The sequence below is a fragment of the Pelodiscus sinensis genome, chromosome 22 (assembly GCF_049634645.1).
Source record: "Pelodiscus sinensis isolate JC-2024 chromosome 22, ASM4963464v1, whole genome shotgun sequence".
Lineage (NCBI taxonomy): Eukaryota > Metazoa > Chordata > Testudines > Trionychidae > Pelodiscus > Pelodiscus sinensis.
The window spans coordinates 35,552-52,500 of record NC_134732.1 but is presented as its reverse complement, the minus strand read 5'-3'; the positions used below and the strand labels follow the sequence as shown (position 1 = coordinate 52,500).

The 16,949-nt window shown below is 54.4% G+C and overlaps 1 protein-coding gene across 1 annotated transcript in view; it reads left to right on the top strand.

Annotated features, from left to right (window-relative positions):
• Positions 1-16,288, top strand: part of C8G (complement C8 gamma chain) — a 16,524-nt gene extending 236 nt beyond the window's left edge. The window contains exons 2-7 of the mRNA XM_075905999.1: positions 5,921-6,060; positions 6,778-6,848; positions 7,932-8,033; positions 9,188-9,289; positions 12,913-12,951; positions 13,404-16,288. Of these exons, the coding sequence (XP_075762114.1) occupies positions 5,921-6,060; positions 6,778-6,848; positions 7,932-8,033; positions 9,188-9,289; positions 12,913-12,951; positions 13,404-13,417 (468 nt within the window). The 3' untranslated portion in view covers positions 13,418-16,288. The remainder of the gene's footprint in view (positions 1-5,920; positions 6,061-6,777; positions 6,849-7,931; positions 8,034-9,187; positions 9,290-12,912; positions 12,952-13,403) is intronic.
• Positions 16,289-16,949: the final 661 nt, after the last annotated feature.

The following is a 16,949-nucleotide window of genomic DNA, read 5'->3' as shown; positions in this document are numbered from 1 at the left end:
GACCTGCTCTGTAACTGACCAGGCAGATCTCTGGGTTTGACTTGGTGCTCAGCCCCAGGAGAAGTGCTTGAGTAATGGCTACTGTCTTGATCAACATCCCAGAATAGAACCAGGGACTTGCAAGGATCTGAGGGGGCCTCAGCAGAGCTCCGTGGAGCCAAATGTTGCTGAACACGCAATAGTCTGCAGGGTCTCACTTTAGTAGCCTCCGTAGAGATACTAAGGAGTCAGGAGGCGACAGGAGGCAGTGGGGTCTGAGGTTGCTGCTTGTGGCATGGCCATCCCCTAGAGAACCTCAGCCAGGCACCTAGCCTCCAGCACTCTTGCTTGATCCAGCATGGTATTTCCCAGGCTGGCAGTTGGGTGCATGCGTTGCTGAGGACAGACAGAGAAGGGAGTGAGGAAAGGCAGTGCTTTCCACTGCCCCAATTTCTGACTCTCACCAGGTAACCTACTGTAGTCACTGGCCAGTTCCTGTGTGATTGCTGAAGTGCCTAGAAAGCTCCCACTGGGAGATGCTATAGATTTGGGTCCAGATCCCGCCTCCTGCAGCTTAGGGCTGGAGATCTATGGATGGGGAGAGGGAATCCAAGTCTCCACAAGTTGCCCTGTAGCCATGTGATGTCCTTATGCAGGGCGCTAGCAAGAAGAAGTCAGTCCACATTACGTGTCCCCCACCCCCATGAAGCTTTGCAGGGAATGCAGGGTGGTTGCCCCACTGAACACTTTGGCAAAGTTGCCACCCCCTGTCTTGGTTCTGCTGGTGCTCAGGCTTGCGGTGGAGGAAGGAAGCCAGTGGAAGGGGCAAAGTTTGAGTCTGTTCTTAATTATTTGGGGGTTGCTTTTCTTTTCGGTAAAGCATGACATGGCCCATTTGAGCTTTAAAGCCTGTCCAGACTAGATCATCATGGGGCCTTGGATTTGGCACCTTGGAGCCCATGAATTAGACAGAACCATGTGCCTAAAACCCACGGCAATCTCCTCTTGCAGCTCAGCAGATAGACTGTCTCCACTCCTATAATCAGGCCCTTGGATGCCTTTGGACTCCATGAATCTGCCCACGGGGATCCTACTTCAGGATTGAGTCCGTTGCAATTATTATTGAATTGTTGTAGGGTGGCAGAGTTTGGACAAGCATTCCCAGAGTTCATGGGCCTTTGCAGGGGACTCAGAGGGGTGCCGCACTCTCCGTCTATGGTGCTGTCTCTTTCCTGCTTGGCCCTTTATCAGCCACAGGGCAGTGTTTGTTTTGGCCTCTTGCCACATTCATTCATGTACTCCCCATTTGGCCCCAACATTCTGACCCACACAGCAACTGGCCCCACACAGTGTCACATGGAGCACAGTCCATCTGAGGGACATGGGGAGATGAGAAGCACCAAGTGGTAGTTTGGAAAAGTATTTTTTCTTTGATTCTAAAGACAGATGAGACTTGTTAAAAGAACCATGGTTAACTCCCCCAGCTCTTGATCCATGCTTGGATGCACTGGCTCTTTCCTTTTCTCTCCCTTTTTTCTTCCCTTTCCTTTCTCCTCCCACCCCCTTTCCCTTATTTATTCTTGGATCTGAACTTTCTATACTCCGGTCATCTGAAGCAGTGGGCTGTACCCACGAAAGCTCATGATCCCATCTACATGTTTTGTCAGTCTTTAAGGTACCACTAGACTATTCATCCCATGGGAGGGGAGGCTGGTAGCTAGCCGAGGCTCTGTGAGCATTGAGGGCAGACGCAATGAATCCTGATACATGGCTGGCTTTGTACAGTGGCAATCAAGGTTGTGCTCTCAATACCCAGATGGCACTAGCCTGGGCAGCATGTTGCAGACTCTGTTGCAGTGGCCTAGGCAGGGCTGCATTATGACTTTCGTGGGCCCTAGGCACTTTTGCCTTCATGGGCCCCTTTCTCCATTAAAAAAAAATATTAAAAATTATTTTTGATATAGCTTTAAATACTTCAACATTTTTTTTTTTTCTGTTTTAGGCAAAATTTAATAGATTTTCGTGGGCCCTAAAAGTTTCATTGTTTTCTGATGTGAGAAAAAAATTAAAACATTTTCTTCTACTCTAAAAGTTCATTTTTTCCCTTCTGATTTTAAAAGAAATTAAAACATTTTTGTGGGCCCCTAATAGTATCGTGGGCCCTAGGCACTGTGCCTACTGGATAAGTCGGCCCTGGGCTTAGGTGTGATCAGCCCCCTTTGTGCCAGGAGCTGCATGGACACACAGTGAGAGCCAGTCCCTGCCCCTAAGGTCTTACAGTTCGACCTTAGGTGGCTCCAGCCTCTGTCACTGCAGTGCCCCTGTGCCTCACCTGGGAGAATCTCTGCACACATGGCTCAGCCAGGACTTCGGTGCTTCAAGCTGCTGCTTCACCAAGTGCCTCCCACTGGAGCTGTCTGTACAGCATCTAGCACGGTGTGGGCCCCAAAGCCATGCTAATTAGGCCTGTTTTACCATGCAGATTGGCCTCAAACATAGGTTCCCCACTTTCTTTGCTGTGCCCTCTTTTTCCATGGGAGTCACAAAACAGCCCATCCCGGGAAGAAAGTGACTCCCCAAGGGGAGTGGGCATCTCACACTCAGGGCTGCAGCAGGACTTGGCTGTCTCTTCCCTGGAGTGATGCAGAGTAGCCTGTGGCTCCTCCCCTGCCCTCTCCCTGCACAAAGTCTCTTGCTCCCACAGACTGTGGAGGATTAAACTACATGGCTACGTCTACACTGGCATGATTTTCCAGAAATGCTTTTAACGGAAAAGTTTTCCGTTAAAAGCATTTTCGGAAAAGCGCGTCTAGATTGGCAGGACGCTTTTCTGCCATTTTCGCGATCGGGGCTTTTTTGCGGAAAACAGTTCTGTGCTGTTTACACTGGCCCTCTTGCGCAAATGATTTGTGCAAAAGGGCGTTTGCCCAAACGGGAACAGCACAGTATTTCCGCAAGAACACTGACGATCTTACATGAGATCATCAGTGTTCCTGAGGAAATTCAAGCGGCCAGTGTAGACAGCTGGCAAGCTTTTCCGCAAAAACTTGCCAGTCTAGACACAGCCCATGGGGCCAGGGCCTTTTGGGTGTCGAGGCCAGGCCAGGGCATCAGCCAGGGAGAATGCAAGGAGTCCTGTTGCTGGGGCAGGACTTGGGTGCACCCTACTTCAATTGCTGGGGATTCTCAGGCCTACATGTTCTCCCCACTGCTGCCCTTTCCTGGGCCAAATGCCCAGCTGGCCAGAGCTCTGTGGCCCGAAACCTTATCAGCCTCCCATGCCTGTCTCTATTGTGCCCTGTCAACTTAAGCAATTCTTGTCCCCATTTCCCTGAGACGTGTGATTTCTTTGAGGCAGGGACTGCTTCTCCCTGTGCATGTACAGTTCCTTGCACAATGGAGCCTTGTCTCAGGGAAGGTATTGGGAACTACTGTCATGCAGCTGAATTTAATTTGTTTTGAGAAGTAGAACACGTAGCTGAAATCTCACAAAACATTGGGTTTTTGTTCAGAATCTGGTTGATTCTGTAATTAAAAATTGCAAAAAAAGTCCATTATTTAAAAGGACAGACTCAGAAATTATGGTTCCGTATCCAGCATCATGTCTGTGGCTACGTCTAGACTGGCAGGATTTTCCGCAAATGCTTTTAACAGAAAAGTTTTCCATTAAAAGCATTTGTGGAAGAGAGCGTCTAGATTGGCACGGACACTTTTCCGCAAAAGCACTTTTTGAGGAAAAGCGTCCGTGGCCAATCTAGACGTGATTTTGCACAAAAAAGCCCCGATCGTCATTTTCGCGATTGGGGCTTTTTTGCGCAAAACAAATCTGAGCTGTCTACACTGGCCCTTTTGCGCAAAAGGGACTTTTGCCCGAATGGGAGCAGCATAGTATTTCCGCAAGAAGCACTGATTTCAGACAGTAGGAAGTCAGTGTTCTTGCAGAAATTCAAGCGGCCAGTGTAGACAGTTGCTTTTGCGGAAGAACTTGCCAGTCTAGACACAGCCTGTGTGTTTTGATGCTAGAAGTGTCAAAACCCAAAAGTTGGGTGCTTGAAAAGAGCCAGGAACAAAACTAGAAATGTTTGCAAATGGCACCCAAAAGAATTCTGCATTTATGCCCAGCTGTGAGCAGCATCCAATCCAGGGATCTTTGTGTAACTCAATTAGAACCAGGGGCGGCCCGTGCCGACAGGCAAACTAGGCAGCCGCCTAGGGCACCAAGTTGCATGGGGTGCCAAATTCCAAACCCCGCCCCTTCCATTTCCCGTGCCCTTTCCTGGAGCGCGGCTTCCCTGCGGCCAGGAGGGGGGTAAGTCCTGGGAGAGGCAGCGCGTGGGGGGGAGGGGGTTCCCCTGTGCCGCGAGGGGGGGGTCGGCCCCGGGGGAGGAGGAACGCAGGGGGGGTCAGCCCCGAGGGAGGAGGAATGCGGGGGGGGGGTCTCCCCTGTGCCGCAGGAGGGAGGGGGTCGGCCCCGGGGGAGGAGGAACGCGGAGGGGTCTCCCCTGTGCCGCAGGAGGGAGGGGGTCGGCCCAGGGGGAGGAGGAATGAGGGGGGGTCGGCCTCGGGGGGGGGTCAGCCCCGGGGGAGGAGGAACGCAGGCGGGGGTTCCCATGTGCCGTGGGGGGTGGGGTCACCCTGGGAGAGGCGCATGCCGGCTTCTCTCTGGGGGGGTGGGATCTTGGGAGGAGGCGGGTGCAGGGGACTCTCTCCCCCGACTGGCACCCTGTTCCCTCTCCCCAGCCCCCAGCCCCAGAACTCCATGCCCAGCCCCTCGGCCACCAGCCCCAGAACTTCAGCCCCAGCCCCCTAGCCCCCGGGCTCCAGAACTTCAACTCCATCCCCAACCCCTTGGGTCCCAGCCCCCAACCCTCTTGGCCCCCAGCCACAGATCTCCATCCCCAGCCCCTCGGCCCCCAGCCACAGATCTCCATCCCCAGCCCCCCGGCCCCCAGCCACAGATCTCCATCCCCAGCCCCTCGGCCCCCAGCCACAGATCTCCATCCCCAGCCCCCCGGCCCCCAGCCACAGATCTCCATCCCCAGCCCCCCGGCCCCCAGCCACAGATCTCCATCCCCAGCCCCCCGGCCCCCAGTCACAGATCTCCATCCCCAGCCCCCCGGCCCCCAGTCACAGATCTCCATCCCCAGCCCCTCGGCCCCCAGCCACAGGTCTCCATCCCCAGCCCCCCGGCCCCCAGCCACAGATCTCCATCTCCAGCCCCCCGGCCCCCAGCCACAGATCTCCATCCCCAGCCCCCCGGCCCCCAGCCACAGATCTCCATCCCCAGCCCCTCGGCCCCCAGCCACAGATCTCCATCCCCAGCCCCTTGGCCCCCAGCCACAGATCTCCATCCCCAGCCCCCCGGCCCCCAGCCACAGATCTCCATCCCCAGCCCCCCGGCCCCCAGCCACAGATCTCCATCCCCAGCCCCTCGGCCCCCAGCCACAGATCTCCATCCCCAGCCCCTCGGCCCCCAGCCACAGATCTCCATCCCCAGCCCCTCGGCCCCCAGCCACAGATCTCCATCCCCAGCCCCTCGGCCCCCAGCCACAGATCTCCATCCCCAGCCCCTCGGCCCCCAGCCCAGAACCAAACCCTCAGTCGATACCTGCCCTTGGGGTGGGAGGGCGCCAGTTGCTGGCAGCTAGTCTAGGGCTGCCCCTGATTAGAACGCAGGGAAGTTGGTACTTGCTAAGCCCATGGAGGCAACGCATTCTCCAAAACATGGTGTTCGGGTCTCGCCCTCGGTGGCTCGTGACCAAGAAGCACTCCTGCCACTGTTAGCTGGGGGAGGGATTCCACCACCTAGATGCTGCAGTTCCTGCCTTTGGCTCTTTGGTCCTCACTTCATAACCCAGCAGGAGCCAGAGTTTGCCCTTGCTTTGGGGGGGAGGACAGGGCCAAGGTGACTGCATTGTGCCACTCCTCCCTTCCCCAATAGTTTTCAGGGAAGTGGTTCCTGGTTGGTGTGGCCTCCAGATGTGACTACCTGAGAGAATATAATCACCAGCTGGAAGCAACAGCCATGGCGGTGTCTGCCTCCGACGGGACGTCACTGGCCATCAGCACCTTCCGAAAACTGTAAGTGGCCCGTTGAGGCACACGGGTTGGGCCAGGAGCCCAAGCTGGAATCAGAGCCCCGGTCTCCCATGCTGTGTGTTTGCTGAATCCAGGCAACAGCTCTCAGCCCAGTCTGTAGGACTCTAACCTTAACTCTATCCTTATGACACCTGGGGCTCAGCTCCTGCAGCCCTGTCTCATATGGCCCAACGGGCTAGGCCTGACTCCCCTTGGCAAAAGGCCAACAGCCCAATGGTGCTGATTCCTGTCTCCACGGCACAGGCAGCCCCACTCCAGCTTACAGGCAGACCCCGAGTTACGCGGATCCGACTTACGTTGGATCCGCACTTACGAACGGGGCTCTCTCGCCCCGGAGCTCACAGGCAGCAGGACCGCCCAGAGGGCAGCGGTCCCGCCACCTCGACCTCCGGGGCAAGAAAAGCTGCTCCGGGTGCCCCTGGTCTGCTGGGGACCGTCTCCAGCAGACCAGGGACACCTGGAGCAAAGCCGGGGAGGCGGAGGGGTCTCGCGCCTCTGAGGCTTTGCTCTGGCAAAGCCGGGGAGGCGCGGGACGCCGCCGCGACTGCGGCTTTGCTCCCGGTGTCCCTGGTCTGCTGGAGACGGTCCCCAGCAGACCAGGGGCACCGGGAGCAAACCTCTGCTCTTGATTGGTACTAACCAACCTGTGGGTCAGAGGATTCTAACACATACACTGTCTTTCTCCCTGCACATGCATAGGGATGGGGTATGCTGGGAGATTAAGCAACAGTACCGCTCCACCAAGGCCCAGGGGCGATTCCTCCTGAGAGGTGAGTGAGGGGCTGGAAAAGGTTAGTGTTGGGTGTGATTGGCGTCTTCCTAGGCAGGATTTTGAAACAACCAAACTAGCAACAAGGCACGTGCTGACTGAGCTTGCATATTTGCCCATTTTAGCATTGCAGGAAATACAGAGGCTGGTGATCCTCCTGGGAAAATTCTGCTTAGCCGGTTGCTTGTCCTTTTAGTCATGTTTGCTCCTACACAGACCCTGGCTGGTGGTCAGGGCATAGCTTGAAGATGGAGAGACCAAGTCATTCTCCTCCCCATATTAATTATCTAATCCCATCAACACAATAGATGAATATCTCACAAACTGTAATGGAAAAGACAAGGTGATAACTTCAGAACGACCACACTGGATCAGACTAATGGCCCATCTAGCCCGGTATTCTGTCTGCTGACAGTGACCAATGCCTGATGCCCTAGAAGGAATCAACAGAAAAATCATTGAGTAACCATCCCCTGTCATCCACCACCAGCTTCTGGCAGTCAGAGGCTTATGGACAGCCAGAGCATGGTTTTGTGTCCCTGACCTCCATGACTAATGGCCACTGATAGCTACATCCTCCATCTGATGGGCTATCCAGACAAGCTTTTGAGTTCCACATAGCTCTTCTCATGAAGCTTGAAAGCTTGTCCCTTCCACCATCAGACATTGGTTCAATAATTTACGCCCCCAATCTACCGCGTCTCTTTCATACCCTGGGACCAACGCAACTGCAACAACTTGTCAACGGCCCTTTGTATATTTCTCCTCAAACACCCTTGGGAGGCAGGGCAGAGTAATTATCCCATTGCACAAACAGACTAAGGACCAGAGTTTTAAAGTCGTTAGGTTCCTATCTTGACATCCAACGTCTGCCCTTGCACAATACATCCAGCAGAGGGTGGAGCAGGGATTCAGCACTAGGTCTCCTGAGTCCTAGGCACTGAACTCTCCTTTCTCTCCCGGCCAGCTAGCATCATTGCAGTCAGTACAGAGCCTAGTACCATGGGGCCCTGGCCCTGCCCAGTGTCCCTACACTCCCATGAGACCATTCCCTAATTTGCTATTCCATTGCTCTGGCTCCTAGGCCGTGGCAGCAACGTGGATGTATTGGTGGGGGAGACAGACTACAGTAGCTACGCCATCATGTACTACCAGAAGCACCGGAAGATCTCCATCAAGCTTTATGGTGGGTGTGCACGCTTGGGGCCTTGCCATTAGCCACCCTGGGAACTTGCCTCCCCATGGCAAGGCTCTCAGGCATAGTGGGGCAGGCTGTCAGATATCTGGGTCCAGGGAGCTCTAGAGATCCCCATGGGGCTGGTCCCAGACAGTCAGTACCAAGTTTTGTTTGCTTGCAGTTTAGCTTGGGGTGACTTTGCTGGGGTTGAACCTACTGCTCAGCATCCTAGCTTGTGTCCTAGAGCACTTTCTCCAGGCTACTCCCTCCCAGCTCAGTTCTATAGCCATAGGATCCAGAACCAGTGCTGTTTGTGCTTTGGCTGCTCCCCATACCTCAGGTGGCACTTTGCTGGGGGTAGGCTTTACTGTAGGGGAGTGTGAGGGCAATGGAGCTTGGGGACTGATACTATTTCATGTGACAGCAATGCTTTCTGGTGACTACAGCCACTATGTAAGGGTCATTTCACAGAGACTACAGCTGGGCTTGAAATGTTTTTCCTGCCTCCCAAACATACCTGAAACATTGAAAATGGTCCCATCCAGAAAAGATAAAAATTGGACAGGACAGTTTTGCTGACTGTGCTTTGTGCCTAGAATTTGCGAGGGGTGCTGACTGAACCATAGCAATGCTTTGATTGGTTGCAGAGGGAGCTCATGGCTCTCACAATCAACATGTGCAGTCAGCATGCATCTCACTTCACATACTCCTTGCTTTAAGTTTGTGTCACTTTAGTAGTACTGGTAGGAAAAAACTGACATAGACAGAAACCAGTAGAATCTGGCAACCCTGCACATGGGCAACAGTAAACACAATGTCTAGCAGGCCACACTCAGAACCCCAATGCAGCCCAGAGGCCGCAGGTTGCTCACCACTGATTTAAAATGTGATAGGTTTTTTTAAGTGTAATTAACTTACATCTGTAAATAAAGTCACTTTGAAACAGAAAACACTGTTTAGGAAATATCAGAATGAAGCATTTCTTCTGATTCAGAATGTTTTCTTTCTGAGTAGAAACATTTATCAAAACTGAACCTTTCCCTGGGAAAATTTGGGTTTCAACAAATTGGCATTTTCTGGTAAGAACTTGACCCATTCGCCAAAGTCCTGGGGACTAACACGAGTCCTGCCATTGGAGTCTCTTTGTTTCACCTTTCCCAAAGGACGCAGTGTCCGGGTCAGTGATGCCATCATGGGAAAATTTGAGCAACGTGTCACAGAGCTGAACATGAGTGAGGACTTCACTTACTACTTCCCCACATATGGTGAGTCCTGGCCATGCCACTGTTCAGGGCTACCGGGATTTTGTCTTCTGCAGCACAGCACATGGGTCATTTTCTGGTAGAAACTAGAGGTTCTGGGTGGGTGAGGTTCTATGGCCTGCAATGAGCAGCGGGTCTGTGAATCTATGAAGATGGGCTTGAGGAACTCAGCACCGTACCAGGATGGTTGTCGCCTGGCCTAGCTATCTGCCAGGGAATCGCTCTCCCAATGCCATTGGCCCAGGGACAATGGTGTTTGTGCCAATGCTTTTGCAGGGAACTCTTAGCTAAGGGCACCGCCCTGCCCCACCCATTTATCCTGTCTTGCTAAAGCAGCTTATTTTAGCTTGGTCCCCTGCAGCTTGGGAGTCCTCAAAGCCCAGAAACACCCTGTAAACCATCATTTATTACTGGAGTTCCTCAAAACCCCAGTGAGGGTTGGGGCTCCATTGTGCTGGGACTTGGGCAAACAGAAATTTGCCAGATAATTATCATAAAAAGAATCTTATGATACTATGCTCAAAGCAAGACCAACCCCAGCTAATTCATCCCTGCCTGGGCTTTGTCAAGCCAGGCCTTAAAAACCTCAAAGGTTGTCTGAAGATTCCGCCACCTCCCTAGGCAGCCCATTCCAGTGCTTCACCATCCTCTTTGTCAAATAGTTTTTTCTAATATCCAACTGTGGGGGGTCAGTGGGGTGCGATCACCCCCTACCGGGTTGGTAGGGGGTTCAGCAAACCCCTTCGTCCTACTCCCCCCGTTTTTCCCGGATCCCCGGCTGGAGTTCTTGGTCGTACATCCTGGCTGGTGGGTGCGATCACTCCCTCCCTGCAGGGCCGGGGGGGGGGGGGGGGGGGGGTGTCAGCAAACCCAGTGCTGATGTCCCGTCATAGTGGAAAAGGAGGGGGCACGCGCCCCAAGTCTTGCCCCTCGGAGGGGCGATGCCTTGGCTGGCCCTGCCGTCCGGCCGCCGCTGTTCGCACGTCGGAGGATGGTGGAATTGCTGCCAATAGGTGTCACTTGTGATCCCCAGCTGATCCAAGATGGCCTCTTTCACCTTGCAATACTGTAACGCGTCTTGGGCCGCCAACCCCCGATAAGCCATCTGCGCAGGACCCATTAGGTAGGGCACCAGTAGGGTGGCCCAGTGGCTCTCCGGCCAGCGGGCCGTGGTGGCCACCCTCTCATATGTGGTCAGGTAAGCCTCGGGGTCATCACCTGGTCCCATTTTGGTCAACCTCAACGGGAGGGAGCCGAGACCTCACTTGCCCTCCTCTCCCTCCGGTATGGGGGCTGTCCCGCCGCCCCCGGGGCGGGCCAACTGTAGCCACTTCTCGTGCTGAGTTGCCAGTTCTTGGATCAGCAAGTGCTGCTGGTCCTGAAATTGGATGGATAGTTGCTGCAGCATCTCGGCCTGCTGCTGTTGTTGCTGCCACTGGGTTTCTCCCACCCAGTCCAACAGTTGCTTCAGATCCATTGTTTCCTCGTTCGGGGTCCTTTCCGTAGGTGTAAATCGTCCTTATAATCAGGTTCCGGCTTAGGGAACCGGTACCCGAATTCTCCACCACGTGTGGGGGGTCAGTGAGGTGCAATCACCCCTACCGGGCGGGTAGGAGGGTTCAGCGAACCCCTTCGTCCTACTCCCCCCCCTTTTTCCCAGCTCCCCGGCCAGAGTTCTCGGTCGTACGTCCCGGCTGGTGGGTGCGATCACTCCCTCCCCGCAGGGCCAGAGAGGGGGGGTGTCAGCGAACCCGGTGCTGATGTCCCACCTTAGTGGAAAAGGAGGGGGCACGCGCCCCAAGTCTTGCCCCTCAGAGGGGCGATGCCTTGGCTGGCCCTGCCGTCCGGCTGCCGCTGTTCGCACGTCGGAGGGCAGTCAGGTTCGAAAAGGGGTTGGGTGCCAACGGGGGGTGCGGGAGAGGGACCCGGACCCGCCCTCTCTCCGGGGCCCAGCCCGGGGCCCTAAGTGCAGGGGCTCGCTGTCGCCCCTGCACAGCAGAGGGGGGATGTTTCCTCCCGTAACTTGTCTGCCCAAGGACGCCAGAAGGCTCCCGCCCGGGGCTGCTTCCTCCCTTCCCCTTGCCCCTCGAGCACCCCCGCCGTCTCGCCCGACCTACCGCAGTTCTGGGGTCCGGGTTCGGGGTTGTTCTGCCCAAGCCCCATGGGGCTGTCTGTTGCCGCGGGTCCGGTCCCGGCCGAGTCGCTCCCTCCGTGGGTGTCGAGCCCTGTCCCAGTCATCCTCTGACCTGGGACTAACCGACCGCCGGCTGCCACCAGTAGCTCCCTGCCGGCGCAGGCGTGGAGGCCGGGTCTGGCCCCGCCGCCATTCTCCTACAGCCCCGCGGCGCAGGGGGGTTCTGCCCGTGACTAGCTCTCCTCCCGGCAGTTCGGACCGTTCAGCATGCGGGTCGCTGACGGCCCGTCACACCAACCTTGACCTCCGCCGCTGCAACTTGAGACTTTTAATTTCACTGAGCAGCAGGGAGTGGTAGGCAGCAGCTGAGAACTCTGTTCCATGCCCACACTTCGCTGGAGCAGGGCCCCTGGGCTGGGAATATTCCTGGAGCATGGGCACAACGGGCTGATGTAACTTACCAGCTCTAACTCTGGACCCTTTCCCTACTCTCCCGTGTATCTACCTCTCCCTCCAGCTTGGTGTCATCTGCAGACTTGTTGAGGGTGCAATCCATCCCCTCATCCAGGTTATTAATGTAGATGTTGAACAAAACCAGCCCCAGGATCAACCTCTGGGGCACTCCACGTGATACAGACTGCCAACTCGACACTGAGCCGTTGATCACTACTCATTGTGCCCAATGATCTCTCCGGCTTTCTATCTACCCGATTGTCCATTCATCCAGGCCACACTTCTTTAACTAGCCAGCAAGAATACCTTAGGAGACTGTATCAAAAGCTTTGCTCAAGTCAAGGTATATGAGAGCTCCCAGTGGAAAGCAGGGCAGGCTCTGCAGCGCACTGTACGGCACTCAGATGGAGTGGGAGGGCACTGGGGAGATCGTTGCTGCTGGTAGGACTGGGGGTCATCTGTGGACAGAGGCAAAAGGAATTTGTTGCATGGCAGCTGGTAGGGGAGCTGGGACACAGGTGTTAGGCCTCGCAAAGCAGAGCCTTCAAGGATCCATGGCCCTGAGCTACCCCGCTCTTTTAGGATGTGCTGGAGGTTTGCTGTGTGGGGGGCATGGTGATTTCTTAGCAGTAACAAGTGGGCCCAGAGGCTTCTAGGCGCAATTGTGAGAGGCAGGGGCTAAGGAGACCTAGCACGTAAGTGCTGGGGTGAGCAGGAAACAGCAGAGTTTGCTCCAGGTTGGGAATTCCAAGAGAGAGGAGCTGCTGAATGTGCCTGAGTTATAAGGGACATATACCCATGGGCTAGGGGCAACTCATTGGCCACCTTGCGTTATGGCATTGACCCCAGGCCCTCTAACATGAAAGCCCAGTGCCCCTCGCAGCTATGGGCCAGATGTAAATGGGTGTTGCTGGTATTCAGTCACTTCCGTGAAGTGGTATCTATTCATATCAGCAAAGGTCATGGGGCATAGACCTGCACTGAGCTTTGGGAACAGTCAGGCGGCATTCTGGACACTGACAAGTGGCCTTTGTTGCAGGATTCTGTGAGTCTGCAGATCAATTTCATCTGCTTGATGGTGAGTTGCAGCCCCCCCCAAGGCCCGTCACTCATCCAGCAGGGCCAGTGCCCCCACTAAGCCTGCAAAGCCTTGTGGGCAGAGTGGGATTGTGCAACTCAGTTTAGCAGGGAGAGATGGGGAGGGATTGGGAAAGTCTCCCCCATGGACAGCAAACTGGTGTCTGAGAGGGCTCTCTGGCTTGGGGGGACGGGGCCAGATGGGAGGGGCTTTCTGGGGTGGAGGTCGGATGGGGGAAAATAGGGTCTATGCTAGGGTGAGGCAGGGCAGGGGCCCCATCCCCCTCTCGTGAATGTTTCAGGATCAGGAGGATTTCTCCAGTCCTGGCCATTGGCTCTGAAGAACAGCCCTGATCTTGTCAGAGGAGAGCTGACTGAAGGGTGGTGGGTGGTGGTCCTTGGCAGGGCCCAGGTGGTGCTTCCCCCCTCAGCTCCTTTCTATCTGCTTTTCAGAAATGAAGATCTAAGTGAAGAGAGAAATGCCAGAGATCCAAGGAGCCAACTAGCCATGTTTGCGGTCAGGCTGAGTGCAGGGGCCTGGCCACGGCTACTGCTAGTGAACTCTGGAGCCCCATTATTCAGCCAGGGCTGGAGATCTCCAGGTGGATACTGAACCAAGGGAATGATGAAGGGGTGGGATTGGGTCTCCCCTGTAGCCCTAACTGTGGTGTTTGTTCACTCCCAGCTCTTGCTTCCCTTCACTCCTCCAGCTCATCTGTCTTCCACATGATATCCCTGCACAGAGGCAGATTAGAGTTTTTTGGGGCCCTCTCTACCCTTTCTGCCTCTGTCTCGGCATCCTCCTCTGTGCTCGTGCTGGAGAGTGGGGGCTTCAACACTCACAGGCAGGATCACCGGGCAGATGCAGTGGGTTGGAATAAAAAGTGCCCATTTTCCATCCTGTTGGCCCAGTGACCAGTTCACCACTACTCCTGCACCTTCCTGTAAGATCCCCTGCCCAGCTGCCCCTCACTGCTCCTGTCCTGCTTCCCTGACCTGATTCAGCACCTGCTCTAGTTGCTGTCCCCAGAGAGGCTGTGTGTTCCCATGCTGAAGCCCTACTCCCCTGACATTGAGGCTACATCTAGACTGCAAGCTTCTTTCGGAAGAAGCTTTTCTGGAAGAGATCTTCCAAAAAAACTTCTTCTGAAAGAGCTCGTCCACACTGCCAAAGTGCATCGAAAAAGTGATCTGCTTTTCCAAAGATAGCGTCTCCACTGAATGGACACTATCTCGCCTTTAAGCTGTGATTACTATGGCTGGAGTGGCCATCAGGGCACCTGTGCTTTTGCCTCTTTCTCTTCTTTCAAAAGAACCCCCTCTTCCCCGTGCACACACGCCTTATTTCAGAAGAGCTCTTTCGCAAAAAGGCTTCTTCCTCATAGAAAGAGGTTTACCAATGTCAGAAAACCCCTCTGTTCTTTTGATTTTTTTTTGAAAGAATGTGATTGCAGTGTGGATGTAAGTGAAGTTTTTCCAAAAAAACTCGGTAGTGTAGACATAGCCTGACACAGTATAGCCAGGCAACCCTTTGGCTTCCACCTCCTGTGTGCTGTCCCTTTCAATTACTCAGGGTCTGGCTATGCCCGTTGTGCTGGACTCGCTGCAGACTAGCATGGAGCAGATGCCCAGCCTGCACTCTCCCTCTGAGATTCAGAATAAATGCTGGCCAGGCTGAGAAGGCCCCTGTGCTCCTTGCAGATGGGAGAATGACACAAGTGTGCCCGGAGGATTGGGCAGGTGGGATCCCCCCTGGACCTCATCCACTTTCAGACCTGTGGTGAGTGTGATTCCTGCTGCCCTGGCAGGGCAATCTTTGCAGGAATGTTGAGTCTTTCAGTGACATTCACCCTGTGGAGCAGGAGGGATGAGCAAGCCCCTCTGCACCTTCCCCGCGCCCCTTTGCCATCATCCCTGAGTTATAGCTTGCCCACTGCTGGATTCCAGTCCCGGATGCTCTCCCACATCTCTGCACACTGTGCCCATCTAGCTCAACCCTTTCTCCTACTTGCCAGACAGCTGGCACCTGTCAACACGAGACAGTCGAATCATGTGACTGTGCTAGTTTGACCCCAAGTCCCAGCATTCCAGAGACTTTCCAAAGGTCTCCCCCAATGCACTGCTAGAAGATTCCCAGATTGTACAGTGCCAAGCCATGGGGTAACACCTCCAGAATGCTGGGTACTGATGCAAGGAGAGATGGGTCAAAGCTGGCTGCATGGCTCTCCTGTTTTTGGATTAGCTAGTCCGCAAAAGTCCATATTATCATCCATCTCCCCTCCCCATTAACAAGCCACTGTGAGTCCAGAAGCATGTGCTGAACAGAACCCAAATCTCCTGCCTATTGGTCTTATTTACTCTGTCACAGGACCAGCTATAAGATGGAGGCACTGCAACACGGTTAAACATGCTCCACAGGGAAGATATGACCAGAGCATGTTAGAACCATGTTCCCCAAGTATGCTATTGTTATTTACCAGCACCCCTTTGTGAAAGGGGATTCCCAGACACCTAGAGCTGCCCACACTCTGAGGAGTATACAGAGTGAGAGGACAAATCAGTTTGCTTCACTTCCTACAGAGCTGGCTCTGTAAGAGGGATTGAAAGCCAGACAGGCGAGATCTTGGGTTGAGGAATATAGTTAAAATCTGCTGAGCAAAGCCAAGCCATGTTTGATCTGTGTTTGTTGGGAGCTTGCCCATGTCTATGCAGCCTAGGCTGGGCTGGTTTTGGGCTATGCAAAGTGGTGACTGGCAGGATGATCAGGAGGGAGAGCAGCACTTCTTCTGCTGAGTGGACACAGGGATTGAAAAGACCCTGCATTGAGCGTAAGCCTGTACTTTGCAGAGAGGCTCGGGGGGAGCCGTTCTGTACTTGCCCATGCCCAGCCACTGGGGTTTTGCAATCTTGACTGAAATTCCTAACACATGTTGTTTATCAAGAGAACTTACATAAGACATCCCACGTGACCCTTCCACTGTGTTCTCTGCTCATTGTTCCTGCTGCCCATGTGCCATGCAGTCACGTCCAGCTGGCAGCATTTCCTGAGCATCCCATTGCTCCAGCCCTGGCAGAACAACACGCCAGGGGCCAGTATCCTGCTGGATGCCACTTCCCTGCAACAGCAGGCAGATAACTGCCAGGCACAGAGCACCCATGTCTGTCATCATCCTTTGGAGAGTCAAGATGCTAGTCTGCCCCTTGCACTTTCAGTTGTGGCTTGCTTCATTGTCTGTCCCAAATGTGCGGCATGTTGCTGTGTCCTGCCAAACGGCTGCCATGCTCCTCCCCAGAGGTGGTTGTAATTCGGTGATTCTAATACAAGTACTTTGGGCTCCGCTGTGATTAACATTCATTTCTATAGCATCTTTTATCTCCTTATTGAACCATCAACACTTGAAACCTGCCTTTGTTGCCAAGTGGCCTACCTAGTTCACTCACCTAGGCCCCATTTTGTTTCCTGAAAAAAATGCAGAAGAACGGCTCTTACACAAGATGGGTTTTTGGTGCAAAAAGGAGCCATATAGAAGGCTCCTTTTTGCGCAAAACGGAGCCTAATTAAGTATGCAAACGAGGCACAGTGATATTCCATGCTTCACTTCATTTGCGTATTTCTTGTGCCAAACGAGTGTAGTCCAGACATATCCCTAGGCTCTGGATAGTCAACTGATGCCAAACCAACAAACCTCCAGCAAGGTGACTGAAAGCCATCCAGAGCTCTGAGGGGCTCAGCCCACTGGGCATGAGCTGCGGTTATCAGCGGCAGGGCAAGCAATGCCTGATTGGCCCTGCCCACATGTCGTGCCCAGCCCACGGTCAGTACCGATCCCCCAGTCTCCTGGGGCTGCCTTGGCTTCCACCCTGCACTGCCAGCGCTCCCCATACTGCAGGATCAGGGAGACTGGGGCTGCCTGTCTTCCAGAGGGGCAGGACCATGCTCTAGAAGGGGAGGGCCTGCATCTACCGTTCAATGCTTGGCTTGCATGAGGGCCGTGGGTG